Source organism: Doryrhamphus excisus, linkage group LG15 (assembly GCF_037039965.1).
Source record: "Doryrhamphus excisus strain RoL-2023G ecotype Guam linkage group LG15, RoL_Dexc_Guam_v1.1, whole genome shotgun sequence".
Taxonomy (NCBI): domain Eukaryota; kingdom Metazoa; phylum Chordata; class Actinopteri; order Syngnathiformes; family Syngnathidae; genus Doryrhamphus; species Doryrhamphus excisus.
Genome location: NC_136371.1, coordinates 4,685,875 through 4,712,179, shown reverse-complemented (window position 1 = coordinate 4,712,179; position 26,305 = coordinate 4,685,875). Strand labels below are relative to the sequence as shown.

The window sequence follows — 26,305 nt, the reverse complement described above, 5'->3', positions numbered from 1 at the left end:
CTCTTTCTGCTGGAGGGAGGGGGGGAGGGGGGGGAGTGAATGCAGTTGAATGCAGAACGCTGAGTTTGCCATTTCAACTTGCTTTTATGGAAAGAAGACACACAATGTAAAATGCTGGCAGTAATGTGGTTATTGTGCTGTGTGTGTGTGTGTGTGTGTGATGGTTTACTGTAGATCAAACCTACAGCAAACCTATAATGTGGTCTTGTTTATTGATATTTCAATACATACAATAAATATAAATACAAGGTATCGTTGATGACAATGACAAAACACGACTATAGTCACATTTATACTTTTTTTTATTTACAACATATTGCGCAACTGCAGGGTCTTGAGACACATGCTAACTCGCAAACTAGAGAGCTAGCGACCTAAACGGTAGCCTTCAAGTTATTTCCTTTAAACTTAAATAGCCTAAAAACTTACCACTTCCACACGGATAGGGAGGATAACTATTAACAGTTATTTAACCTTTAACATGAACATTAATCAAACGTAATAATTTTTTCTGGGTACATGATACCATACAGCATCCATATCAAACTAACATTAAACTTTCATATCAAGGTGGGGGCCTCAAACTAGTGTCCTGCGGGCCACATTTGGCCCGCCGGCCGCGTGTTTGAGACCCCTGCTTTAAATGTTGTATTAAACGATGCCAAAGCGTCACATAATGACGTTTGCGTATTTGGAAGTGAGATCTGAATGTTTTCGATGGATCTACACTTTTTTTCTAACACCAACATCAATGCGATCCGGACTTCCTTTTATGGACTTCAGATTGCCTGCACTCAGTAAACGTGTACATTCATATCTGGAAGTTCTCGGGAGCGCTTGAGAGTGTGAGCAATCACAGTGGAGTGGGGGGGTGGAGTAAATTAAACAGACCGTTTGGGTAGGAAGCAGGAAGTCAATGAAAAAAACTGCAGAAAAAGGTGCAGAATCTGGAAGATCTAGAAAGCTTTCTGTGCGGGTTATAGTGTCTAGCTGATTTATGTTTTTTTTTAATGTAGAATATGTTTATTTTCATTGTCTCATAAGATGTTAGCTGGTCAGTTGGCTTGGTAGACGTCTGATTGGAGCTCATAATATGAATTCCAATGAGATCTCAAGTCAGGAAGTAAAGAATGACATAAAATAACAACATCAATCCATAAGATTATACTGTTGGTTATTTATTCGGACACACAGCTCCTGAGTATGACGTTAAGACAAGGCAAATTATTCATATCCAATATTCCTAAACAACACAGGAGTATTATTTTCATTGAATGAGTTTGGGTCCATGGAGGCATTAGTGTGGTATGATCTATTTGATTGAAACAAAAAGCTTCAGAGAAGAGACAAAGACTAATGAGCAGCAACTAAGAGCATCATTGAGACCCCTTAGCATTTCAAAGCATCAGGATGCTAAAAAACACAGCAAACGTAGGATTGTACGTGGCAGGATTTCAATGAGTATTTCAACATGTATTCTAATGATGTGCAAATGTAGACAATTGCACAACGTTGGCACCGTCGTTACTAACACGAATAAGAGGTAGCATCAATCGCACAGAGCGCTAAGCTCAGGTGTTGTCTTGTTTGTGGGCCTGCTTTCCTCTGGTAGCGTTCTGGGTGACGGTGGACAGAGACGAGCCGGTCATGCTGGTCGCCTCTACGATCTCGATGTCCTTACAGGTCAGACACGCCACCAGCTTCTGGCGGGGGGCGCTTTGCGCAAAGAAGAACTCATGGGAGACACCGGCTAGCATTGCCCCGAGAACCGGTCCGATCCAGTACACCTGGAGGCGGACACGAGCAAATATTTGTGTTTTGTTCAAGATGTCCTCCATAAAGATTGTCTCCTGATTCACGAACACAAGGAAGGCTACTGACCAAGACATTATATGGTGTTGCGAATAAGATGCGAATAACGAAGTAATAAATAGTTCATCAGTATAAATGTAACACATTTTTCTACCACTCACCCAATGGTTTTCCCAGAATCCTGTGATAATGGCCGGACCCAGGGATCGTGCAGGGTTCATACTGGCACCAGAGAACCGTGCCTACCAGGTAAACAACAGCGACAAATGATCAAAATGGCCGAAGTCACAGTTACGGTTAATAGAACAGATGATAGCATCTTTGATAACAACATCTCACCCCTATCATCACTCCAGCAGTGTGTGCCAGGCCAATAGCCAGATTTCCCGGTTCTGGGCTTTCCCTTCGTCGCTGGTCCTCCACTGAGAAGATGGTGAAGACCAACTGGAAGGTGCATAAGACCTCAATGCCGAGGGCCTGAGCTGCATTCAACTCAATGGGCACCTGAGTGTAAGATATGAGGACGAAAAAGTACATAAAAAGGAACCTCTGAACTCAAATGCTTCTGAAGTCATATCATTCAGAATTTAGTTTTATGGGAAAATATGCAAAAAAAAAAAAAATCCAGAGGAGCTATCATGCAAATCAGAAATCAGGCACAATAATAATAAAAACATAATAATGAAGATGACTCCAAATCGTCCTTAGGTATGAATGTGAGTGTGAATGGTTGTTTGTCTATATGTGCCCTGTGATTGGCTAGCGACCAGTCCAGGGTGTACCCCGCCTCTTGTTCCGGAGACAATTGGGATAGGCTCCGCCACCCCCGGCGACCCTCGTGAGGATAAGCAGTTTAAAATGAATGAATGAATGAATGAATAATCATGAAGATCATAACAATAACACAAATTATTGTTGCGAGTGGAACCCACAACAAGCTAAAACTCAACTCTGAACCCCAACATCACTTCCTGCCTGATATTAATTCTGCTCCCCTGCAAGGTAAACTGTCTTAAATGGCTTATTTCCTTGCAAATTTCCCCACTGAGGGACGAATAAAGTCATATCTTATCTTATTATATTTACTATATTGGGTAATACAAATGTAAAGGCAACTATGTACTTATTTCATGTCTGGATGGCGCCAATAAGGTTGGAGTCATCAATGCGTATCGATTCCATGGTTCGATACAGTACAGGGTAAATGGACTATGGTAGTTTGCTATGTCCAAAACCGGACGATAACGGAAATTGAATCATCCAAAAACTGTTGCATTCGAAAACCAAGGATTGAGTGTCTTGGCAAGGTTAACTCCTCAATGTTATAGTAGCCTTAATGTGAAACATTTTCCAATGCTTTAAAGTTATACAAGTACTTGGTAAGTATTTAACATATTTATACACTTGGATGACAGTTATTGAGCCAATTTTGCTTTATTTTAGTTTTATTTTAGTTTTATACCGTGGTTACCTAAAGAATTCATTCATTTTCTACCGCTTTTTCCTCATGAGGGTAGCGGGGGTACTGGAGCCTATCCCAGCTGTCTTCAGGCGAGAGGCGGGGTACACCCTGGACTGGTGGCCAGCCAATCACAGGGCACATATAGACAAACAACCATTCACACTCACATTCATACCTATGGACAATTTAGAGTCACCAATTAACCTAGCATGTTTTTTGGAATGTGGGAGGAAACCCGAGTTCCCGGAGAAAACCCACGCATGCACGGGGAGAACATGCAAACTCCACACAGAGATAACCGAGGGTGGAATTGAACCCTGGTCTCCTAGCTGTGAGGTCGGCGTGCTAACCACTAGACCGCCGTGCCGCCCCTACCTAAAGCATTGTCACAGTAAATAACATGTTCAAGGTTCTACAGAATGTTGTGTGAGAACAAACCCTGTTGACAAAGTAGTCTGCAGTGCTTTTTAGGGGTAGAGCCAAGTAGAGAGCCCCGGCCCCCAAAGAAGCCCCCAAACATTGAGCGGTGATATAGACAAAGGCCCTGAGGACATCCAGCCTCCGTGTGGCCAGCAGGGACAGAGTGACGGCAGGGTTCACCTGGGAAGGCAGCAGAGACACGCACATAGGTTCACATTCACAGGTCAAAGGTCACCAACAAAAAAAATAATAATAAAGTCAACTCCAAGACCTGCGCTCCGCTTATTTCCCCAAAACAGTGTCCCAGTGCAACAACCACCACACCGACTGCCACGGCTGGGTACAGGGGTCCCCCTGGGAACTCTCCGGGGCCCGGCACGTTTGCACCCAACACGGCACTCACCAGCACCAGTGTGCCGAGCAGCTCCGCCATCATGGCCCGCCAGAACTGACGACTACGCAGCTCCTCGGAGCAAGGACGCACAAACAAAGCAAGGGGTGTGCTTAGCTCAGTGCATACCGAGGTTAACGAGAATGCTTTAATTAAGTTGAAGCGTTAACGCTTGAAAGTGAAACAATATAAGACAGTAAATAAGTAATAAAGATGCTCACCTCACGCCACGTCATTTCACACCCACAGTGTCTCGTTAAGGTGCGCTCAGGAGGGGCGCCTGTCTTTTTTGCTTGTGCCGTCCGCCTGTAAGGCTGTGAGGCGTTCGGGGTCGTCGCTCCATCCGTCATTAGAGTCTGAGCACTCCTTTGATGAGCGCAGCCTCCTCCCACACTGCCCCCCCAACCCCTCCGCCCTCATCTCTTCTCCTTATCACAAAGCTCAGTCTGTAAAGTGCGCACATTAGTCATCATGGCCATTAAAGCTCGGACTGTGTGTGTGTGCGTGTGTAGTAGTTTGACAACTTCCTTCCAGCGCGTGTTGGTGACCTTGAGCAATTTCTTTAAGGAGCTTTGATGTGGAGTGATTGTGTCCTCTTCAGAGTCTTGTACACAGTGTACCTGAATCACACCAGGGGGGTTCAATTGTATAAGTCCAATTGTAAACGTATGCAATCATTACAATAACATACATTTGGTTGAAAAAGAAACCACATGTTGTTTATTTTCAAATGGTCCATATCAAAGTATAGAAATAACACTCACATTCATACCTATGGATAATTTGGAGTCGCCAATTAACCTAGCATGTTTTTGGAATGTGGGAGGAAACCGGAGTACCCGGAGAAAACCCACGCATGCACGGGGAGAACATGCAAACTCCACATAGAGATGGCCGAGGGTGGAATTGAACCCTGGTCTCCTAGCTGTGAGGTCTGCGCGCTAACCACTCGCCCGCCGTGCCGCCCGGGTATTGAATTTTTTATATTTATTTTATAATTTTGCCTCTCTAGTGAGTATGTTTCTTTGAGGGTAAATCTGTGGTTGGCATGACAGTACCCCCCTTCCACTGGGGAATAGCTCAGATGTGGAGCTTGGACAAATGCTGCTACGTACTGAGATATCGTTAGTCTGAACAAATCAGTTCCATAAACTACGGCAACGTGTGTGATGTCATGTTTTGTCACTTCCCGACTTTGCCGTAGTTGGTGCTGTAGTATACACTGTAGTAGTCGTAGTAGTAGTAGCAGTAACACAAGCAGTGCACAACATTGACAACGTTACATGCTTTGAGGAACAAAAGCAACAGGTTCCCACTTTTTTATGCAAAATGCAAATCATTCAGTAACTCAGTCGAGCTGAAGCTGGACTGAAATGCTGTGGAAATACAGTAAAACATAGCAAATCAGTCATTTGAGCTACAATCAGGAATTGAAACAACCACCTCTGGTATGGAGTCAGGCAGTCTAACAGCTGCAATGTGAGTTAAGTTAAAGTTAAAGTTCCAGTACCCTTGCAAGGGTGTAGAGCTAGTCCAGACGAAAACTACATTGCACCTCCTGATAGCTGATGCAAAACCTTGTTTAATGTAATGTTTATGTTTTTTTAGACTAAGAAACAATAACATTCATTTGGTAGCATCCATTATAACACGGTATTCACAATATCTCATTTATTGAGTGCTATGGCCTCATGTTAACGAACGCCAGCTTTAACCCACAGTCCAAATCCGCTACCTCTCCACAACATCCATTTCCATCATTTCTCCAAATTACTCGTGCAGTACCCTTCTGATCTCCAAGGAGACCGATCCTTTCATGACGCTGTTGTCATGGCGTCTATTGTGCTGCTGCATCTGGACATGCTTTTCTGTTTTTTCATCTTTAATATCAAACAAACAAACACCTTATTCGCCTTGAAAAATACACACGCTCTGTTTTGTTTTGCTTTTTAGTGATAGCAGACATTGCAAGATGGAGACGATGCTCTTTACATTAGCTTCCACATTTGTGGGGTGTTTGGACTTGGACCTTCCGGGGCGTCAGGGGTCCAGAATGAACTGGTCATTGGCGGGGGGGGGGGGGGGGGGGTGGCCTATTATGAGGTGGATTAGCCACATCTTAGCATCACAACTGTTAAACTGTTATCCCCCTTTTGTGAAACTAAGCTGAAATGTGTGCAGTGGGCCAGTCAGTGCGGCGGATGGGCAGGGTGGGGTGAGGGCAACTCATTGGAACCCGCTAGCGTGGGGAGTTTTCATCCCCCCCCCTTCCACCCAAAGTGCTGACACTAACACACTTTCACACACACACAAAGTGCCAGCTCTGGAATATGAGGTCGAGAAAGGGGGTGAGATGTTTTATGTGATATATATATTGTTTGTGTGTGTATATGAGGGAAGACCATTAAAGTAAGGGGGGGTCCTACTTGAGTGCAAAGCAGCTGGAAGTGATGGCAGCGCCTCCCGAGAAGCATGTGCCTCCGACAGGAGCCTCCAGGAAGGTGCTCCAAGATCTGCAAACACTTCACATCATTGTTGTTTTAGGAAAAATATACGGTTTGAAGCAGGTGTGACGTCATGTGACATTTTAGCTAGGTTTAACACACTCTCACGGTGGATTCCTTTTGTAATTAACAATTGAATTTTGAGAAAGTTTCATTTTTTATAACTTATTTCTGGGCTTCTTTTTGTCCTTTGTAACCAACAGGAGAGTCATACAGGAGATACATTTGGAAAAGCTATGACACAAAATTGTATTCATACACATTAAGCTAGTTCACTATTGACTGAATCGCTACGGTAATTCGTTGGAAAAAAGTAAAAAGCTCTTATTACCACGGTGCCATCTGCTGGAGTTGGTGAGAAACTGCCCCATTTGGTACTCATGTGAAATTACCACGGTTTGAACCTGCCAATAATGTACTTTTTGACGCCACATTGGACGCTTAAATCATACGTTGATGTCGCCGCCATTTTGGATGTGACAAGTTCCCAAGCAGTCGAAAGTCCGAGATCCCTAATCTTGTATGCACTAGTTATAAAGACGTATTAACATTTAAATAACACAAAGAAACTACTTATAAAGCTGTATTAACATTTAAATAACACAAAGAAGCTACTACTAGATGTGTTTTTTATTCAACTCAACAGTACATTCTACAGATGCACACGTGTTACATCACCTTAATACAACTGAATCTTGTAATACCTCTTTAAAAATGAATTGGTCCTAAAAATATAAAGGAACAAAATTTGAAGTCACCAAAACTGTACATTATTAAAAATTCACATAACACCACATTTGGTTTTCTGGTCGTTTTTTTTTTCCTTGTTTAAAAACCATTACATGTAATAAGGTACAATGTACTGTATATTTTTCTACCAACTGATTTGAGGTCAGTGTAAGAAACAAGTTTAAATAAAAGCTGGACTGCGGTCGGTGTGGTCCTGTTAATGTCACACAGGCTCAACAAGCCACCGTTTATCATCATCATCATCATATACTACTGGCCCATGTACAGCACAAAAAAGTGATAGGGAGAAAAAAAAAGGAATGTAACTAGGTGGGAATGTAGCCAGTGCTTCCAACTCATTTGCAATTCCTTTACAGTACACGTTAGATGTCGTCAAAGAAAAGTCTCAAGTCTTTTATCACAGGCATATTTTACACACACACAGTGTCACAAGCGTTCAGCGTCGTCTCTAAAACAGATAACCCAACTGGTGCAGAGTTATATACAAATCTGTGTACAATTGACTTATTGCTGCTTCTTTCACGCTACAGTGAAACACTGACATCAAGTATCCTCGTGTTCACACAGCAGCAGCATTAAGTGTGTGTGTGTGCGTGCAAGACTAAAGTGGAGGTTATACAAAGTCTACCCAAGAAGCGATATCTTTAGTCGAACTGGCCGTTTTTTGTTTTTTTTTTTAAATAAATTTTCTTGACAAGCCTATGAGGTCATCTGTACAATCACTACAAGCTATTTCTATTAAATAATCCCAGCTATTGTCATCTTTATATATATTTATATATAATATATAATACAAATATATTGACCAAAAAAAAAAGTTTCGGCATAAGGTATTACATTTCTGTTGAATAGGTAAGAAATGAACAAGTTTTTTTTTTTTTTCAGTGAGTTAATCCAATGTTAGTTGTGGCTTGCTAAAGCAGGTCCAATATGCAGTCGCTCAGCTGAAAAAAAAAAAAAAAAAGTGATGAAAAGAGTTAAAAGTAAAAAGGGCCTGAGACTGTGTCATCGCCACAATGCTTGCTACGACTTGGGGCTTGTGAAAAAGGGTGTGGCACAAACAGGAGATGAGGTGAGGGACTCAAAAGGAATAAAGGGATGGTGCTTGGGAATGAGTACAAGTTCAAGTTAGTTCAGTTGCAGGCCTTAAAGAAGAAGGCCGGTGGAGAAAAGAGACACCCAACTCTATACAGATGTACCTTTAAAAGGTAAGGAAGGTGAGAATGACACAGCCGGAGGAGCCTCCAGTCTTTGCAGTAACACAGGGTTGGTGAAAGCACCAATAAATCAGCATTTCTACCACCAGCGGGAATGTCGTTGGCTTCTATTTGTCCTTGTTCGAGTAGAACTCGGCCCAGCGGCTCTCAAAGAAGCGCCTCATGGAGTGTCCCGCCATCCCCACCTCTGACGTGTCCTCATTGAACAGCTCGCAGTTGTTGAAGACGAGCTGAGCATCTGCGGCAAACTCCTCGCAGCTGCAATATCTGGGGGACACAATCATGACGGACGTTAAACAGGAAGTGTGACATACTAACAGACCTGCGGATGAGCTAGCTTTACCCTCCCTGCAGTAGCCTCTCTCTCATGGTGAGGAAGTCCATGGGGTTCTTGACAATACGGCGGTACCCTGGCACCAGTCGTGGATTAACGGGCTCAAGGAATGGCCATGCATCTGCATGAGCCTCCATCTCCATTAGGATGATCCTAGTAGGAAATCGAATGATTACCAAGCACACACACCAGAGGACCATTAAAAAAAAAAAAAAGGTCAGGTGAGGACTGACTCGCAGAAGGTGAGGTCTGGCTGGTTACGGGTGGTCATGCGACGTCGTTTGGCGGCCCCTCCTTCCGCCGAGTTACGCGTGGACAAAGAGCCTGCGGTCGCCACTGCAACCACCGCTGCCTCCTTGTGCCGCGTTGCCATGCCTGAGCTTCGCCGTGGTGTTGAGTCGTCATCTGAGCTGTTTTCTTCATATCGCTTCTTTTTCATCCTGGTCCTCTTTTTGGAGGGCGTTGACTGGCTTTCGTTCTGAAAAGATGGAAAAATTACATGAGCAACCCTGACAATCTGCTGGGAAATAAACTACTCCAAATGACATCTCGAGTTCTGACCTTGGCAACACAGGTTGGACAAAACCAGTCCCCTTCAGGCACCTGGGTGATCTTGGGCCTCAGGCAGTACATGTGGCAGCCCCGATCGCAGCCATCGCAGAGCAGCAGACACTCATCGTTGTCGCCTTTCCTGCACACCTGGCATGTCTACAAGAAAAGAGTTATGGGTCAAATTGGAAAGAACGGAGAAGCAGTTGAATTATGGTCAACCTTCTTACCACTTTAGTCACGGATCTCTCCCAAGCAATGGCTTTCTCCAGCTGCAGCAAACACAGACACAGCTGGGGGGCACTGCGACAGCGATCTAGAGCCTGCCTCCATGTTCTGAGCCTCGAGGTGATCTCACTTTCTAGACTGGAACACGCAGAGAAGCAGCAGCATATCAAAATGTAACATCAGACCAACAAATAAGATCTCCTGTGTTGTGTTGTGTGCATGAAGGCTGTCCTCCCCAACCTGATGACATCCATGGGTTGTTCTTCTCCAGGGGTTGGCGTGAGAGGAGCGAGGCGCATCACCTCAGCTGGGTTCCAGAGCGGCTCCTTCAGGTAACGCCTTTCAATGTTCCGCTCAAGATTGGCGAGGCGCAGCACAGCCAAGTCGAGTGGGTGGGTGGCGATGCGAGGCAGACCGGACCACTCCTTCTTGGTTCGTACGATCCAGTCATCACGCGGGTCAGCGTCGTGTTCGTAGTATTGGAGGTCCTCGCGCGTGGAGTCTTGCTCTGGGATTGTGTAGGCCTTAAATGACAGGAGAATGATTCCATGTTGGCCACATTTGTGTTGTGTTGCTGTACAAAATAAGGAAATCTGATTTTAATACCTGAAAGTCCATTGCAGGCACCTCAGTGTTACACTCGCCATCATTGCCTATATTCTGAGGAGGAGCCTTAAAAAGAACCAAAACAACAAAAATAATTATTTTTGTGTTACTTTGGTATCTTTGAATTGCGTGTATTCCTTCCAGGTATCTTACCTTCAGATGAAGATCAGAAGCCACGACTCGCTGCTCCAAGTCCTCCACCCACTGAAGGGCGTTTATATCCGTCTCCATTGCTTTTTCCTGGACCTGCCAAGGCTGCTGCAGAGCCTCTAACAGCACCTCCTTCTTCTCCTCCTTCAGCTCAAACATAGGATCTAACAGGAGAGAACATTTATGGAATTACAGTACAATAACAGTCACAGACACTTTTAAACAGTTTTATCGTCTTTTTGCTCACCGTTAATGGATTTGGTGCACAGCTCCCTTAGGCTCTCCATGTGTTTGGCCAGGTGTTTATGAAGTATTTTTTCTCTGACGCCCCGTGGATGGAGAGCTTGCAGAGTGCTGAATAGCTCTTCTGGATCCTTGATCCACCACCAGCCACGCACCATGGCTGCAAAATAAATCAAGTATTATGAATAAATGACCATGTTTAACGGGGTTTCAAGTGTGAGCTACTTACATGCTGGGATAGGCTTGACAACCAGCTGAGTGAAGTATTGCTTCTCGAGGTCTTGGAAGGACAAAGTGGCAGGGCGACCTCTGCGCTTGGCTGCGGCCCCACGTGGCCCCCTTCGGGCGGGGCTACTCCCTCTGCTGCCTCTCCTCCGCCTGCGGCCTGGTCTGGTGGGGGTGGTCGGCGCTCGATTTGCGGCACAAAGGGTTGGAGGCTTACAATCGAGAACGGTTGATGTTGTTGAGGGTACTTCCTCTGCAGCACTCTCCCTCTCTGGGTCAGCAGGAGCTTCACCGACAGAAGTAAAGGGGGGATCCACCTGAGGAATGGGTAGACATTTTGACTATAGTACAGTTATCAGTTGCATTATTAGAAATTCTTAAACATCAAACCTGCATGAGTGGAGCGGAAGTTGGGGGTGGTGTACTCTGCGCCTGTGAGGGGGACTTAGGCGGAGAGGAGGGCAGGCAGTTGTCATCACAAGGTTGTTCTGGCAGCAGGGTGAACAACTGGCCTTGCTTCTCTTCGTCATCCTGCACAGTCTCTTGTGGTTGACTGCCCTCTAGAGGCTCAGTCGAGTAACTGTCACTGGGCACTGCATGCCTGGATTGGCTGAGCCAATTCAGGAACGCCGTCTGCGAAAGATCTTGAGTACAGGCGCTAACCGGAGACCCCGGCCTCTCCTCACCCACTGACCTGACGCTACTTCGTCGTTGGCGGCGGATTTTTGCAGTGCGGAGGTGGAGCTCCACTTCAGGTTTGATTTTTCGTGGCCGTCCTCGTCCTCTTTGGCTGCTCATGAGGGATGCTGTGCCAGGGAGGGGGTCTTCCTCTGGGGATGATGCTTGGCCTTGAGGGGTAGCAGAGGAAGGTGAGGAAGGCAGCGTATAAGGAGGAGTGGTAGCCATTGGAGTGTCTTCTGTTTTGATAGGCATCTCTTCCATTTTGGACTCTTTTTTAAGCAAAGTGACCGGCACTTCTGCTATAACCACGTCTCCTGAAGCTGTAACAAAACAAAAAAATATTGTAAAAAATTAACAAGTAACAATTTTTTAAAGTAGATTAAAACATTTATTCAGACTCACTGAGAAGCTCCTCTGGACCCTCAACTAGAACTCCACCGAGATGAGGGAGAGCCAAGTATCTTCGTCTGTACCGGTCCTGCCCCAACATTACAGACCGCATGGAATAAGATGACTGAAGTAGCTTTTTCCGGAAGAACGCTTGCCGCTGAAGATGGCCAAAAGTTAGAAGATTATTTCACCGAATGCAACAAAGCGTGTCAGAAGAGCATGTCTTACCTTAGTTAGCTTGTCTATCTGCCTTTCAAGCTCGGGAATGCTGGCATTGGTAGGGCTTTCACTCTGCAGAAGGTACCAAAAGCTTAAACTAAAGAATTTTTACTTCTAATTCATGTAGTTAAAAGCAGATACATACATCACAGAGTTTAGAGTCGTCTTTACGGCCACGACGACTGGTTCTCTCTGAGACAACACTGTCTTCCAGAATGAGGCTATCCTCTTCAGCCACCCGGGCACTTCGTCGTCGTTCCTCTAAACACAGTTGTTCTTCAGAGCGTCCAGTGCGACGAGCCAGTGCAGCCTTTAGTCTGTGAGAAAGTTTAAAAAAAAAATCTCAAGAAAACATTTCTACAACATTCCTTAATCCAAATTGTAAAAAATATGCATCTTACTTGCGCAGTTTGCCCTCAATAATCCACTTGTTCTTCCTGTAGTTTGACATGTTTTCCAGTGTGTTGTCAATGTCACTGAAATGTTAAAAAAAAAAAAAACAATGAAGAAGAAAGAACCATTGGTTGCCAAAATACAAATTGATGAAAAGGAAAAGCTCTTGTTCAAACCTGGTCACAATGTTGCTTCCGTTGAGCTCCTCCACCACGAAACCCAACACAGCTGCCTTGGTTTCAGGTGACAAGACGTGAAAGGTTTTGGTCCTCAGCGTGTTGCACACCTCCGTCTCATAGCCATGAGACTCCAAAAAGATGCGGAGAACCTCAGAAACTGTGCTGCGCGTCAGCTGGAGCTCTACCAGCTTATCACCAAGAATCTTTACTGACTGATGGTTCACGGCAAAAAAAAAAAAAAAAAAAAAAAGATCTTATTAACTGTAGAATTCATAATGTATTGACAAGAGACAATGGCCAGAATTATATATATATATATATATCACCCACTTGATAATATGATGGCAGGCCTGGATCATGGAGTGCAGCCCCCATCAGCTTTATGAGCAGATCTTGAACCTCCCCCTGGCTTTCGCCCAAGCCTAGAAGACCCTCCTGCAAGGTAGCAAGACTGGGGATGTCCTTGGGTACATTGAGACCAATCAGTTTCCCGTAGCCATGAAGAAACTCGACCACAGCCAGGCAGTGAGCGAAGGCTGTGCCAGAGAGAACCACACCAGGTACACGGGACAGCTCGGGGAGCGGCTACAAAAAAGGCAGCACATTAGTTTCTGAATCTTTTTTTCCCCAAATCTTTTAAATAAAAGTAAAAAACTCACTTTGTGGTCAGTGAGACACATGTCTTCCGTGGGTTTCCTCAACTCTTCTGCTATGAGCTGATGTCTCTTGCGTTCCTCCAGTCGCCTCTGAGTCTGCGCTCTCCTCTCCGCACTTCTTTTCGCTGCAAGAGCGGCCCGAGCCGCTGCCTCGGCCTCGGCCTGGGCCTTGGCCAGAGCTTTGGCTTTACTGCGAGCACTCAGTACTCTCTTGCCCTGGGCTATTCTCTCTTCGTCGGTCTGCTGTATTGGAGGAGGTGCTTCAACCTTGACTGACCTTCGTCGACCTGGCTTCCTGGTCTCAGCAACAGACTGCGGCGCCGACTCTGTGAGCTGTGGGTCTGACAGGTCTTGGGGTCCAGCTTTCATCTGCAAAGTCTGGGTCTCTTGCTGTTGCAGGAAACAGGCGATGGTGAGTATGCAGTGATAATATAATAATATATGTTGATGATCATGCAATACCTTAGCTCTCTTTTTTTCTTCTCTTATTTTTTTCATCTTTACATCCGCTATTCTCTTCATTCTGGCCTAAAAATCAGGAGACATGACACCAAAACATCAGATTAACATGTTTATGATTAATATTCATTCATTCATTTTCTACCGCTTTTCCTCACGAGGGTTGCGGGGGGTGCTGGAGCCTATCCCAGCTGTCTTTGGGCGAGAGGCGGGGTACACCCTGGACCAGCCAATCACAGGGCACATATAGACAAACAACCATTCACACTCACATTCATACCTATGGACAATTTGGAGTCACCAATTAACCTAGCATGTTTTTGGAATGTGGGAGGAAACCGGAGTACCCGGAGAAAACCCACGCATGCACGGGGAGAACATGCAAACTCCACACAGAGATGGCAGAGGGTGGAATTGAACCCTGGTCTCCTAGCTGTGAGGTCTGCGCGCTAACCACTCGACCGCCGTGCCGCCCCGTATGATTAACATATTACATTTTAAAAAGTACAAACCTTCCTCTTCATCTTCTTCTTGATTTTGGACATTTTCTCCTTTTCTTCCTCCGTGAGTGCATCTAGAATGACAGAATATAAAAAGGTATCTGTCAAAGCAGCGATGTTTTGATTCATGGCTGTGCTTATGACATATCCATTACATTCCTTACTCCTCGCCGAATCATCACAGTCACTTACCCTTTGACTCAAGCCTCTTCAACAGCTTCGCATCAACTTTACTAAGGAAGTCGATCATCTTGGCTTTGGGGGGTCTACCTGGCCGGCGGGCCTGCCCCGTCCTCAAACCACAAGCCCTGCTTGGTTTCTCTTTGTCAGGGTTCGGGGGTCGACCTCGCCTGCCAGTGATGGCCATGATCATAGATGGAATCTCCTCGTTCGCCAGGGGAAACCACTTCATACCCTGCCACACATCACAAAGAACAGAGTTAAGTGTCCGTATTTTTATATTCTTTCAGGATTGTTTTATTCAAAGTTAATAACCTCTGGACTTTCTCTTTCTTCGTAGAAGTCTCCCACGGGCATGCGTGGGCTGAAGCTGAAGTGTTCTCTGGTGACAACGCTGTCCTGGTGTTTCTTCAAGTACTGAAAATAATGCAATTACAATGATATAATCATTGCATCACCAGTATAATTAACAATCACAAATGCCTTTGAGTTTGGTAGTACTACCTTAATAATTTCCGGGAACTGCTTCATTCTCCTTCCACAGGGTGTGTAATACCAGGTTTCACCCTTCATGCGGTTATCCAACTTCTTTACACGAATCTCTCTCTTCCATCTGTCATCAAGAGAGCTTTATTACATCATCGTCAAAGGTATTTGACTGTTATTGTAGGGCATGGGGAAAAAAAGCCAGCCAGTAAAATACACATAATACATAAAGAGCAATAACGATTTAGAGAAATACACAGTAAAAGACTCGGTAAACATGTATTTTACCCATGCATCAGAGGAAATTGGACCTGCTGCTCTGTGGCCACTCTCCTCCTGTGAGATTCACCTGTTAAAAAAAAAAAACACACAAGCTCAAGATTGGGCTTTTCAACTGAGCTGTATCTTCTAGCGTGTTTATTACCTGCAGTGGAAATTTCCTCTTCATTTTCATCAGCATCACTGGCAGCTGTTTCAGCATCTTGTTTTGGTAGTTTCTTATTCTTCCCAGCTTGGTCCTGTTTTCTGGCCCTTTTCATCTTGGGTTTGTCAAAAGGCGAAGTGATGGCGGAGGGATTAGCGAGAACTGCTTCGATTGTGGCGGTGATTGAATCCATCTCCTCAGACACAGGCCCGGTCTGTTCACATTTGTCTGGTGTTTCTTTGACCGGTTCTGCCTTGAGAGAGACCCTCCTTCTCCTCCTCCCCTTGGGCACCACACCACCGTTGTCATCCTCTTCTTCGGCCTTGATCTTCTCCACTTTTGGGGTCCGACCACGGGGCTTTCTCTTGGCCTCTTCAGGATCTTAACAAAAAGAAGAGGTATGTCAAAATGTAAAATATTAAAAAAACTTAACAAGGCTTATTACCTGATTTTCTCATCCATAACGCTTTTGGGGAATGAGGTTTCCAAGGTTTTTCTGGGTTTTTCAGAACTCCTCCAGTGGCTGACAAAACCTGATCAGTGACTGGCTGCAGTGGGTGTACAGCAGGGCTCTGTACCGGGGTGCTGAAGGCGAAGTTCTCGTCGCTCTTCCTGAAACTCGGTGAAGTCATGGTCTCGATTGCCATGGTTGTTCTGCGAACTGAGTCCGATGTATCATGACCTATCGGAGTATACAGAAACAGAATTGAGAAATTATGGCAACTTCAATTCACGAGAGAACTTACGAGTTATGTTTCTTTGACTTTATAATTCCATAAAGTACCTTCATAACATAGATGGGATGCCCCAAATGCAGTACTGTTTAAGGAAGACGCCAACAAGGATTGCCCCGACCCGGACATCTCCAGGTCACGGGTGGAGTCCATTGTGTGATCTCTGGAGTAATCGACAAAGGAGCTGCCGTCTCTAGTTGTGTCGTACACAGAAGATTGTTCTTCATCGGTATGTGAAGTGCTAGCAAACCTAGAAGTGTCGTTGCCCAGGCTGCTCGAGCCATGTATACGCGAGCTGTTGCTGGACATATCCAAGAAGGAGCTCATATGGATTCTTGTCAGCGCGCTGCTAGCCGAGTTGCTGCCATAATGGGAGGCGGTGTGTGAGGAGTGTTCAGAACTTGTTTCAACTGTCTGCCGTTCGGCGCTGGGACAATGAGCTTGCTCTGCCTTTAGTACGTCGCCGACTATTATTCCGGTGGACACGGGCTCCCGCTGCATATTGCTGGACTGCCGCTCGGTCTGCAAAGGTTGCCCTGGAAGATCAGATGATTTGTGAGGGTCGGTGTCTTTGTGCGCCTCAAGGTGAGGGGGACGCTCTTCTGCCTTTGTGCCTTTTTCATGTGCTAAGGCTTTCGTCGTGTTGCCGTGACAAAGCTTCTCTGGCAGCTGATTAAGTACACTGACAGGAATGAACATGGCAGGATGCTCCCCAGAGTCGGACCTGCGGACCACTTCAGAAGATGATGCAGGATGCACAGTCGCCAAGGCAGGAGGGACAGAAACAGGCGCAGTCCTGGAGGCTTGAGTGGTTAGTAGAGGTAGGGCAGAGAGATGTCTAGCTGAGGTGCTCTCGTGGGCAGATGAGGAGGGTGAATCGTGCCCCCGTGGTGGAGATAATGCTGCGGAGGCAATGGTGCCACCAGCGCCAACCCCTAGAGCAGTGTGCACGGAGTCATGCTGGGGCACGGGTGCGGGTTTATTACCGGCAGATAACACGTCAGGAGACAACCTTCCAGGTGGTGATACTATTGAAGAATGAACACCGCCTGACGCATCACAAATTGATGAGTTTGATTTTAGAGCAGGAATCAGGGGAAGTGTGGAGCCTTGAACCATTTGTTGAAGAGACAAGATGGGTGTAGACGCAGAGTAAGAAGATGTGGAGACAATGGCAGGTGCCAAGATCGCTGTAGGTGATCCAGAAACTGAATGTTGCATCTGAGACTCGGATGAGGTCTGGGTGGCAGGAGAGGAGGAAGAGGCCCCCGCCGGCAGATGTTTAGATCCAGGAAGCATCATCTCTGTCGCAGCCGGAGATAGAGATTTCAGGTTGTGCCCCATCAGGGCTGAGGAATGGATGGGAGGAGGGGCTGATGATGTCTGGGGCGGAGTAGTTTTAACATCAGGGTACGCACCAATAGTGGACGCCGGGGAAGAAGTAGGAGAGTCAACAGCTGGCGCTCGAGACACTTGAGAAGGTGTTAAGACCTTATTCGGAGAAGCCATCGAGGAAGTTAAAGATGTCGGGTGCGTCGTCCGAGGAGGTGTGCTCGCTGCAGGTCGTCTGACATCTTCTGGCTGCTGAGCTGTTGGCTTTTCAGAGCTGTGATGATCGCTTGTATGTCTGATGTAAGCCGAAGAAGAGCTGGGTGACTTTTGAGTAACGGGTGTCTCCTCCGTGTGAATGCGGGATGTGTTTGCCTCCTTGTTTTCCTCCCTTGTATGCCCTGAGGGAAAATACAACATTGAATCAGAGAGAAAGATGGTGGCACAATAATAAAACTGGAACATCAGTCAAAGCACTCTTGCTCCAACAGTGGTCCCTGTTGGTGAAGTACAGCTCACAAGAATGACACTAAAGCCAAACAACTTAGTTCCAAATTAAGTTAGACATTTTTCTTGAAATGATAAAACAGCAAGAATGCCATGCTAGGTAGTTTAGCGATACAATGGCAGAGGAGAAAAACTAAACTAGCTGTGTTTTAGTGGTCACCTTGCATGGAAGAAGAGACGTTGCTAGCGTGGGATGTCTTCTCCCCACTCCTGAGAGAGCTGCTGTCCTGCACGGTCGACGAGGACGTCATTGCTCCAGAGGGTGCCCCCTCTGTGTCATGTGGGGGTGTCAAATTCTGTGCCACTGGGGGCATAATCTGACCGGGAGGCATCAATTGCTTTGGATGCTGAGGTGATGGCAGAGACGTATGCGTCTGCTGGTAGTAGGGCATCCCGTTTGGCATCACACCGTAGTGCTGCGCTTGCTGGTGCTGCGGCAGGAGATGAGCGGGGCGCTGGTGGGAGTGGGGGTGCTGTTGCGACGGAGGGGAGACTTGCTGCTGGTGGAGCGGTGATGGAGAAATTCCAGAATGTGACGGACTTTGAAAGGTACCGTACATACTGCGGGGTGTGAAACTGGCAGTTTGCGGACCCGGGCTACTCCTGTTCCAGAACTGACTGCCGGCAGGGGTCATGTTTGATGGGCCTGGCACGGGAGGCTGCTGAGGGCGTGCTATGTCCCCGTTGAGTTGGTACTGTCCATGAGCCTGGAAGTGATGCTGTGACAGAGGCTGCATCGTCCCCGGCGCAGGTTGCTTTTGGTGCAAGCCATGGCCAGGAGAAGGGGCCAACGTTAGACTGTACTGAGGCTGTCCCCCCCATAGGTAGCCCATGTTGCTCTGGTGGTGGCTGCTGATGTGTGGGTAAGGACCAGAAGGTGGTTGAGAACCAGGTGCACTAGACCCAAGTACAGTAGTGACGCCATTCACATTCATTTCGCCATTCATATCTGTCAACAATAAGAAGCAAATGAACATTTACATATTTCAGATTTAAAAACTAATTTAAGTGATGATACAATGTAAAAAAAAAAAAATACCCACTCTTTCCTTGCTGAGGAAAACTCACGGAGGAACCATTAGTATAAAGAGAATCCCCTGAGGAAAGTTTCAATCCTGAGTTTGCTGAGGAATGGGTGCCATAGTTGAAATGATTATTCGCCTCCATCTATTAAAAACAAACATTGACACGTACAATAATCACAAGTTAGCCCTTAACACTTCGTGAAAATTGTGCAATAAGCGAAAAGAACCTTACTAAGCACGCCTAGCTCTCGTTTGTATGTATTTCTCATGTGATATAATTTCAATGTATTTAGTAATAAACTTGTAAAGTGCCGCCGGTTGTCAGCACCATTTTGCTCCAACAGCGAGCGTCAAAATGTCGCAGCGATGAAGATGCCAGCGAGGCCCAGCGAACGGTGGACTAAAAAAGGTCCATCATTAGGGCTGATGAGGTTTGCTAAACACGTACACAGCCTCGAATATAAATACAAACACAACACATTGCTTAGGTCAATTGAAGGGTCCGCACTGCTACGTAAACTCAAAGGCCCGATTTATATATATATACTTACACAATTCGCCTTTTTCGCAACATTAAAGTAACCCCTCTAAATACTTGATTTCCAAATTCAACGAGGCCATTACAAGCGCCGCGTTAGCCAAGTGGCGCTAGCTCAATTCTAACAAAAACAATTCACACCAGAGCGATGCTTGCCCGTTTTCATATATCAAAAATACAAGTTCAAGTTGCTAAGAAAACGGGTGTCATGTTTCCATTCACGCCCGAGGCAAAATATACCCATAACAACTCCAAGGTTATTATGCTAAATCGTCACAATGGAAACTAGCGACTCAATGCTTGCTAACAAATAAGCTAACCGATAGCATCATTCAGAGCCATCAGAGCTGCGATGCTAGCAAACAGCCCGGCATGAAGCATCGCAACCACGCTGTGCTTTGCTATCCACAATGACCAGCAGTAATTGATATAACTAATGTAAGCATGTCACATGGTGTGTTATTAAAGGCTAACGACACACAGCTCGCCCAGTTAACAGCAAGGATGCGTGCTACCTTTTGTTCGTTGGCTAACGTTAGCTAGCAGCCAGATGAAGTTAACATTGTTTACGCTGTACGCAAACAGGCGATTTTTTTTGTAGAGCATCATCCTTCCCCACTCTGCGCCGACTGAACTTTGATAATTTCAACTGAGAACTACCAAACCTTTCATTCCGCTTATCTTGAAGGCACAGGTGTCTCCACAGCCTTCGCCTCGGTGGAAAAATCGGAGCAGCGATGGCACGCGATAAATAATAAACAACTCTTCCCTAACCTTTGGGTTTTAAATTAGCAAACATGGCTGATGCAGTGCATTGCAGCCATGATCACACACAGGAGGACGAACACAGAAGAGGTGTGAGCTTCTCCACAATAGCCACGCACATCCGGTCAAATGAAGACTGTTCTTCAAAGTAAAATACCATAATGGGTTTTAACTGCCGGAACACATAAGTCAATAAGCTAATATTTTATCGTCACTACTAGTGACTATAATTTCTCAAAGTAGTACAAATCGCCCCGTCATTTTCAATACGTTTAATAACCAAACATTAATCAACACTTTTACGAGAATGTCTTTGTCAACAAGTTTTAAAAAGTAGATTATCAATAACTAACCGCAATTGTCGTTTGGTTGTACTTACCATGGACACTAAACTATCAAATAGTCACTTTTATTCCCAAGCATTTCGGAATGGAAACGCTAACTGCATTTAGCCGAGCTGGATTGTAGAAACGAAATCGAACCATAAAAAGGAAGTACAGTTCATAAGAGCCTCGACGTTTCTGGGTCCAAGCGCTGGCTTAAAGAAAAATAACGTCTGTCCCCTTTTATAAACGTTTAGCAATATTAGATAATGCCTCTAAACTACATGTGCCATGTAACTTCACAGTCGTCTGGGAAATAAACCTGGCTTCAATTTGGTACAAAAAAAATCAAAAATAAGACAAACTTGAATAAATTCATTATTTTTTCATATTTATAAGTACATGTGTGTCAAAACAGTCAAATGTTGGAAAAAAAAGATCAATAGCATTTCTTAAACCGTTTATTAGAAATATGTTGACAATAAAAAACGAATGTTCATTGTAATTCAACATTATGCCTTCCCCCCCACACACATACATTTTGTTGAAATTGCAATAGAATTTGGTCATTACACATCACAGTATCTCTCCAACACTCCTTTGCCACAAGTGAGGCTCTGTTCTGGATGGGGGGGGGGCAGAGAACCTGTCTGGAGGAGAGGAAGAAGTCATGTGATGTTGAAGCCCAACCAAGATTCGAGCCCGCTTCAAATCTTTTCAACTTGCTCCTGCAAGGCAGAGTGTGCATGTTGGTATGTTGGAGAGGTGAACAGTAATAATCAAATGGATGAACTCCATTGACTGTAATTGAGTAAATTGTTATCGGACAGATGCAAATATTTCTGCAATTTCAGAATATACCAATTATATAGACTTTAAACAAGCAGTAAAGGGAAACATCTAAGATGGAGATTGACGCTATAGAAACAAAAAAGGCCGGCTTACGGGATATCTTCTACTAAAGGCTTTAGAGGGACCCCTTCTAATTCTCAATTTTTGATGACAAAACTACACTATTTATTATTTTTCCCCCAACTTAAAACCACAACAACGGAAAAGGGTATGCCTAATTTCAATAATCCACAATTCTGTTACTCTTTAACACATATTGCTCAATTGAAGACAAGCTTTCCCATTCAATATGTGCTTCGTTGGTAATATTACAGTAAAGCAAGATACCTGACAGGTACAGTACAACAAATGGAAGTGGAGATAGCTGCTCTGTACAATACCATGCATATCAACCTTCACTAGACTGACTGGGCAGGAGCTTGGAGCAGAGGTTACGCAATTAAATATGGCTGCTGGCTGTACACTAGTTTTTCACTGCCTTCAGTGTAGATTTCATTTGCTTCCTTTACACGCTGGTCTTCTGTTCTTTGCCGAGTAGCAGTCAGTCTATTCCAAATCGGGCATTTCTGAAAGTACAGCAACCACAATCAGTATTTATTTTATTTGACCGTCTCCTATAATGAAGCGGCCTGGTAGTTAAAGGTTTCTTACTTTCATCGTCACTGTCCGCAGTGTCATCCTGGGCAAACAAAAAGGTGGTTAAACGTTACACAAAGAGCAAGCACACACATCTCTTGAGTGAAGCTTGTAAAAATAAAATGATTCTTACATCTTCATCACCGTCTATATCTGGTTGAAAATCACCACCTCCCATGTTATTCATCATCTGGAATAGCAAAAGCAAATAATTCATGTTGGGAAAAAAAACTACAATGATCTTGCTCTTTTTGTCTTCTAAAATGACCATCTTTTAATCGATTGTGTTGTAACATGAGACAAATACAAAGGAGCAACTGAATAAAGATTTACTGAAGAGTGCTAATGTGGGTCTATGCACTTGACCTCTTATCCCGTCACTATAGATTTAGACTGTACCTTTTAAGGAAAACTGTTCCCAGTGTTTGTCTCTAACCATTTCCTTTATAACCCCGGGATCACACTGGATCCGCCACAGCTGCCGGAAGCATTCCATATGATTGAAATGCCTGTTGTAGGCTCACACCAGCTCTGTGCGGCGCTGCTGCATCGGCCGTACAGCAAGGCAGAAAGAATCCTTCCTGGTTCTAACTTTTTATTCGGGCGCCGCAGACGGCAAAGCACGCTCAAGTCAATTTAATAATAATAAACATGGAAAAAACAAGTTTTTGTATTTACTTATTGGATGAAGTCAAAAGTGTGTCAGTTTGGTCTGTCTTCTGACTCCTGAAAACTGGACATTTGAGCTCACTGGGTCTCATTCCTCACTGACAATCCCCATGCTCAAATACAGCAGCAAGATCAGGACCACTGCTGTGACGGATCTAGTGGGAGCCCGGGGTAAGACTTTTTTTTTCCCCCACAAGATGCAAAGCATCACCCCGCCATTTAGGCAATTTTCCCTACGCCAATAATCGGTGCAACTATACTATAGCAATAATAAGGAATGAAAACATTTCTAATGTACAAGTGGCATAAATGTGCTTACATCTGAGAATTGATCAAAGTTGCCCATTTCCTCTTCTGAGTCATCCTCCCACTCCTTCCAGTTGTTAAAGTCAACATGGAGCCACCTCGGCTGTGGAGACACACCCCATCAAAAGCCATCATACCAGTCAGATACGTTTCGGCCATGTTCACATGAATACAGATATACAGTCATCCCTGGCGACTTTGCAGTTAGAATTTCGGGGCTTCAGCTAATTTAGCTAAATTAGCTTAGTTTAAGCTAATGTTATGCCTAAATTGAGCATCTAAGTAGAAAAATGGCTGAACTCTGAAATCCAACACCATGTCCCGTTTTTGGCTTGTAGGTGTTGGTTTAATTTTTATTTTAATTTCAAGCCAAAATGTGCATGTAAGTGAATGTGTTTTATTAACCTCTTTTTTGGTGTTTTTCTGAAAATATCAGTGTTCATGTGGACATGGGCTTACATTAGCCAAAAGTACAATCATTAGTATTATTGTCTGTGCACAACCAACCTGAGACTTGTCTTTTGTAAGCCTCGGCCATGACTTCCCTGGCTGTGCTTTCCTTAAATCGCACATCACTGATCTATCTGTGCGCTTGTGTTTGGATTCCTGCATGTTAAAAGAAGAAAAATGACGAGTAAGCAGACATTACGGTCGTAAAACGGCAATAGTTTGAACTTACATTTTCATCAATGGCTTCGAAGAGTTCTATTTCGTTCTCGTGTCTGACATTGTCAGTACCTCCAACACAACTGCAAAAAAAAAACAAAAAAAACAAAACCACAAGTTTTTAAGTCAGGAGGCAATAATGAGATACTAGATGTTGTGGAACATGTTTGTGCGGGACAGGCACATATGATGCCCCAATTATGGTGCACAAATACCTGAAAATAAACTTGTTTTTATCAAAACTGATGTTTACATCTTTGCTGTCCACGACGCAGAACTCTATAAAAACAGAGTCCCTCCGGTCGTACCACTTGGCACTTGCTGGATGCCTGTGAAGGAACAAAAGGATGCATCTTAATCTGTAGTATGAAAAGAATTTTACCTTTATTGTACAAAGTTATTCAAATAGAATAATTCTAACAGGATTAACTACTTTCATGAGCCATTGCTTCATTTCTCAAGCATCGTCACGGAATGACTCGGTGGTCATTTGAAAGAAGAGTTTTCTATGTTTGAAATGACTGCCACAGTCACATGGCTGTAGTCGCCTCTGGCAATGTTGGTCGAACTGGGGGAGCCCCCCCCCCCCGAGATCCTGCTTTTTTGGCTTGGCCTTTCTTGTGAGGATGTGTAAAAACATTGTGTTTATTGTTCAAGCGCAACCCACCAAATCTGGATGACCTTAAACATTGAACAACACCACCAATCAATTCAGTGTATTATCATATATTGTATTGTCATGTATTATCAATATACTAAGTTGTATGTGAAGTATTTCCATAATGCCTCATATTAACTCTAACAAGATCTCAGTGTATAGACTGGTCATATATATCATCTCGCTTCGTATTATCTACATACTGTATTGTATATAACTCTGGGAAAAAGTGTTGATTTTGTTAATACTTGGGTTGTTTATATTGTTTATTTTTCTATATTGTGTATTTTGTACTGCTTAACTGACTCTGTACTCTTGCTGCTGTGCAATACAAATTTCCCCACTGAGGGACAAATAATGGCATATCTTAATCTTAATATAAATACCGACACATGTTTGGGATTAATTCTCTTGTTGCACTGATGTTTGAACACACATTGAACACTTGATTGTGGGTAGAATACTTGTGACGCAGATAAGAGTTTTCAATTGCTTACCTTAATAAAATGATGGATAATGAAACTAGTTCATCCGTTTTTAATATTATTTACATTTTCCTGTGTAGCTTTAACCAGAGGACTGGAACACGATAAAAATATCACAGTTTGACACCTACTCATTTGAATAGAAATATGCATAGGCCTAGAGGAAGGCAACAGGTGGGCAACAGTCAATTCAAGTCTGTCACAGGTGACCATGGTATCCTGTTACTGTGGGCCCGGTATCAGACAGCCTCTGAATTGAACTAAACTAACTATTAACATACTTTATCTTTTTAAATATCGATAGAAATTGAGTATATTACCTATAGTTGCAATTATTACTCCACATTAAATAGAATATTCATTATCAGAGTAAATATACATGAATCTAAAATGAATCCCTAGCCACTACGCTAAATGGCCAATCCTACTGTGTTAGAAAAACTGCTTGTAACTGCCATTTTCCTCGCAAGCGACGAAGTCGTGGCCCAATGAACCAAATCCCCTTAATCATCATGGAGGAGGCAACAAATTGAATCTAAAAAAAAAACATACGAACCGGGTGAAATATTTGCTTGGCTATTAACCGTAGACCAAGTGACTAAACGTCGACGCGTCTCTGTAATAGAGAGACTCCAGAAAGTGCTAGAACGTCGTTGAATGACTTCTTTGCTAGCCAAGCTAACAACAGTAGGTTCGTTGAACCACGCGGCTGCACCTGACAGACGCCGCAACGTAAAAGCAAACGTCGCCGTACTTCCAACAAATTCGTACATATTATACACAAAATAGTGTCTTGTGTATTAAAAAAAAAACAACGTACGAAACCGGTGAAGGCAGTTAGCAAGTTAAAAGGTAGCACCCAATTCAACGAGGTAAAGGCCAGCCTCCCGCCTTAGCCGAAGCATGTTGTCAGGCGGCTAACGTTAGCCGGCAATAATTCCCCCCATTCCGCTCCCGCCCCAGCACTCATGTCACACAACTTACATGTCTCGACGTGAAGTGTGTGTCTTTTTCGGAGACAGAACAATCTTGTAAAGAGGCGCTGGTGCCCGCTGGGAGTTGGAACGTTTGCTACAGGCAACGAAAAAACGTCACACGTCCCTAGTTGAGTAGAGTGCGTAGGTTGTTACGTAGTAAACATTGAGACTACCAATGGACGTACGTACATGCCGGCCTGCTGTTACGACTACAGCCTTCTGGGAGGAGGCGTTCAGTCACAGCTGTGGGTGATAGACGATAACAAGGATGTGGAGTCATGTTTTATTTACTGTTTTGAGAAGTAAAACCTTATAAGCTTATAACCTTATTTGCCGGCCGTTTGATCCCCTGCTAATTTTCTTTGTAAAAAGACATT

The 26,305-nt window shown here is 44.4% G+C and overlaps 3 protein-coding genes across 7 annotated transcripts; all 3 read right to left on the bottom strand.

The window, feature by feature from the left end:
* Nucleotides 1–1,175: 1,175 nt before the first annotated feature.
* On the bottom strand, nt 1,176–4,764 carry LOC131104694 (aquaporin AQPAe.a). Of its 3 annotated transcripts, none has more exons than XM_058052170.2 (6): nt 4,307–4,764; nt 3,966–4,160; nt 3,713–3,874; nt 2,152–2,316; nt 1,974–2,054; nt 1,176–1,787 (listed from the first exon to the last, which is right to left on the bottom strand). In XM_058052170.2, the coding sequence occupies exons 1-6, from the start codon at nt 4,433–4,435 to the stop codon at nt 1,572–1,574; spliced, it is 948 nt and encodes a 315-aa protein (XP_057908153.2). In that variant the 5' UTR covers nt 4,436–4,764; the 3' UTR covers nt 1,176–1,571. The 3 variants fall into 3 exon arrangements, with proteins under 3 accessions (XP_057908153.2, XP_057908155.2, XP_057908156.2); XM_058052172.2 differs by having other exon boundaries at nt 3,966–4,157; XM_058052173.2 differs by having other exon boundaries at nt 3,966–4,149.
* Nucleotides 4,765–7,753: 2,989 nt separating this feature from the next.
* Nucleotides 7,754–20,485, bottom strand: baz2a (bromodomain adjacent to zinc finger domain, 2A). Of its 3 annotated transcripts, none has more exons than XM_058052140.2 (30): nt 20,366–20,485; nt 19,072–19,195; nt 18,189–18,977; nt 16,243–17,922; nt 15,904–16,140; nt 15,459–15,839; nt 15,323–15,383; nt 15,053–15,161; nt 14,864–14,965; nt 14,561–14,783; nt 14,381–14,442; nt 13,872–13,937; nt 13,413–13,799; nt 13,084–13,338; nt 12,751–12,965; nt 12,583–12,657; nt 12,327–12,498; nt 12,191–12,253; nt 11,975–12,119; nt 11,282–11,892; nt 10,896–11,208; nt 10,671–10,826; nt 10,427–10,587; nt 10,274–10,339; nt 9,908–10,191; nt 9,670–9,805; nt 9,452–9,598; nt 9,124–9,368; nt 8,900–9,043; nt 7,754–8,823 (listed from the first exon to the last, which is right to left on the bottom strand). In XM_058052140.2, the coding sequence occupies exons 2-30, from the start codon at nt 19,193–19,195 to the stop codon at nt 8,664–8,666; spliced, it is 7,569 nt and encodes a 2,522-aa protein (XP_057908123.2). In that variant the 5' UTR covers nt 20,366–20,485; the 3' UTR covers nt 7,754–8,663. The 3 variants fall into 3 exon arrangements, with proteins under 3 accessions (XP_057908123.2, XP_057908122.2, XP_057908124.2); XM_058052139.2 differs by having other exon boundaries at nt 20,257–20,460; XM_058052141.2 differs by lacking the exon at nt 20,366–20,485 and adding an exon at nt 20,107–20,130.
* A 639-nt stretch (nt 20,486–21,124) lies between these two features.
* On the bottom strand, nt 21,125–26,139 carry LOC131104441 (prostaglandin E synthase 3-like). Its single transcript, XM_078796665.1, has 8 exons — nt 25,936–26,139; nt 24,024–24,137; nt 23,822–23,891; nt 23,650–23,748; nt 23,156–23,245; nt 22,301–22,357; nt 22,183–22,210; nt 21,125–22,097 (listed from the first exon to the last, which is right to left on the bottom strand). Coding segments are annotated over exons 1-8 (480 nt in total). The 5' UTR covers nt 25,938–26,139; the 3' UTR covers nt 21,125–22,077.
* Nucleotides 26,140–26,305: the final 166 nt, after the last annotated feature.

Excerpts from the sequence above, each read along its gene's own strand:
- baz2a (XM_058052140.2), bottom strand. The coding sequence starts at position 19,195 with ATGGAGGCGAATAATCATTTCAACTATGGCACCCATTCCTCAGCAAAC. Across the intron at positions 12,966-13,083 it reads GCCTGCCATCATATTATCAA|TCAGTAAAGATTCTTGGTGA; the intron begins GTGGGTGATATA and ends GTGAACCATCAG. Across the intron at positions 12,254-12,326 it reads ACGACTCTAAACTCTGTGAT|AGTGAAAGCCCTACCAATGC; the intron begins GTATGTATCTGC and ends TACCTTCTGCAG.
- LOC131104694 (XM_058052170.2), bottom strand. The coding sequence starts at position 4,435 with ATGACGGATGGAGCGACGACCCCGAACGCCTCACAGCCTTACAGGCGG. Across the intron at positions 3,875-3,965 it reads GGGAAATAAGCGGAGCGCAG|GTGAACCCTGCCGTCACTCT; the intron begins GTCTTGGAGTTG and ends CTGCCTTCCCAG. Across the intron at positions 2,317-3,712 it reads CAGACTACTTTGTCAACAGG|GTGCCCATTGAGTTGAATGC; the intron begins GTTTGTTCTCAC and ends TCTTACACTCAG.
- LOC131104441 (XM_078796665.1), bottom strand. Across the intron at positions 23,246-23,649 it reads TTACAAAAGACAAGTCTCAG|CCGAGGTGGCTCCATGTTGA; the intron begins GTTGGTTGTGCA and ends GTGTCTCCACAG. Across the intron at positions 22,211-22,300 it reads ATATAGACGGTGATGAAGAT|GATGACACTGCGGACAGTGA; the intron begins GTAAGAATCATT and ends TTGTTTGCCCAG.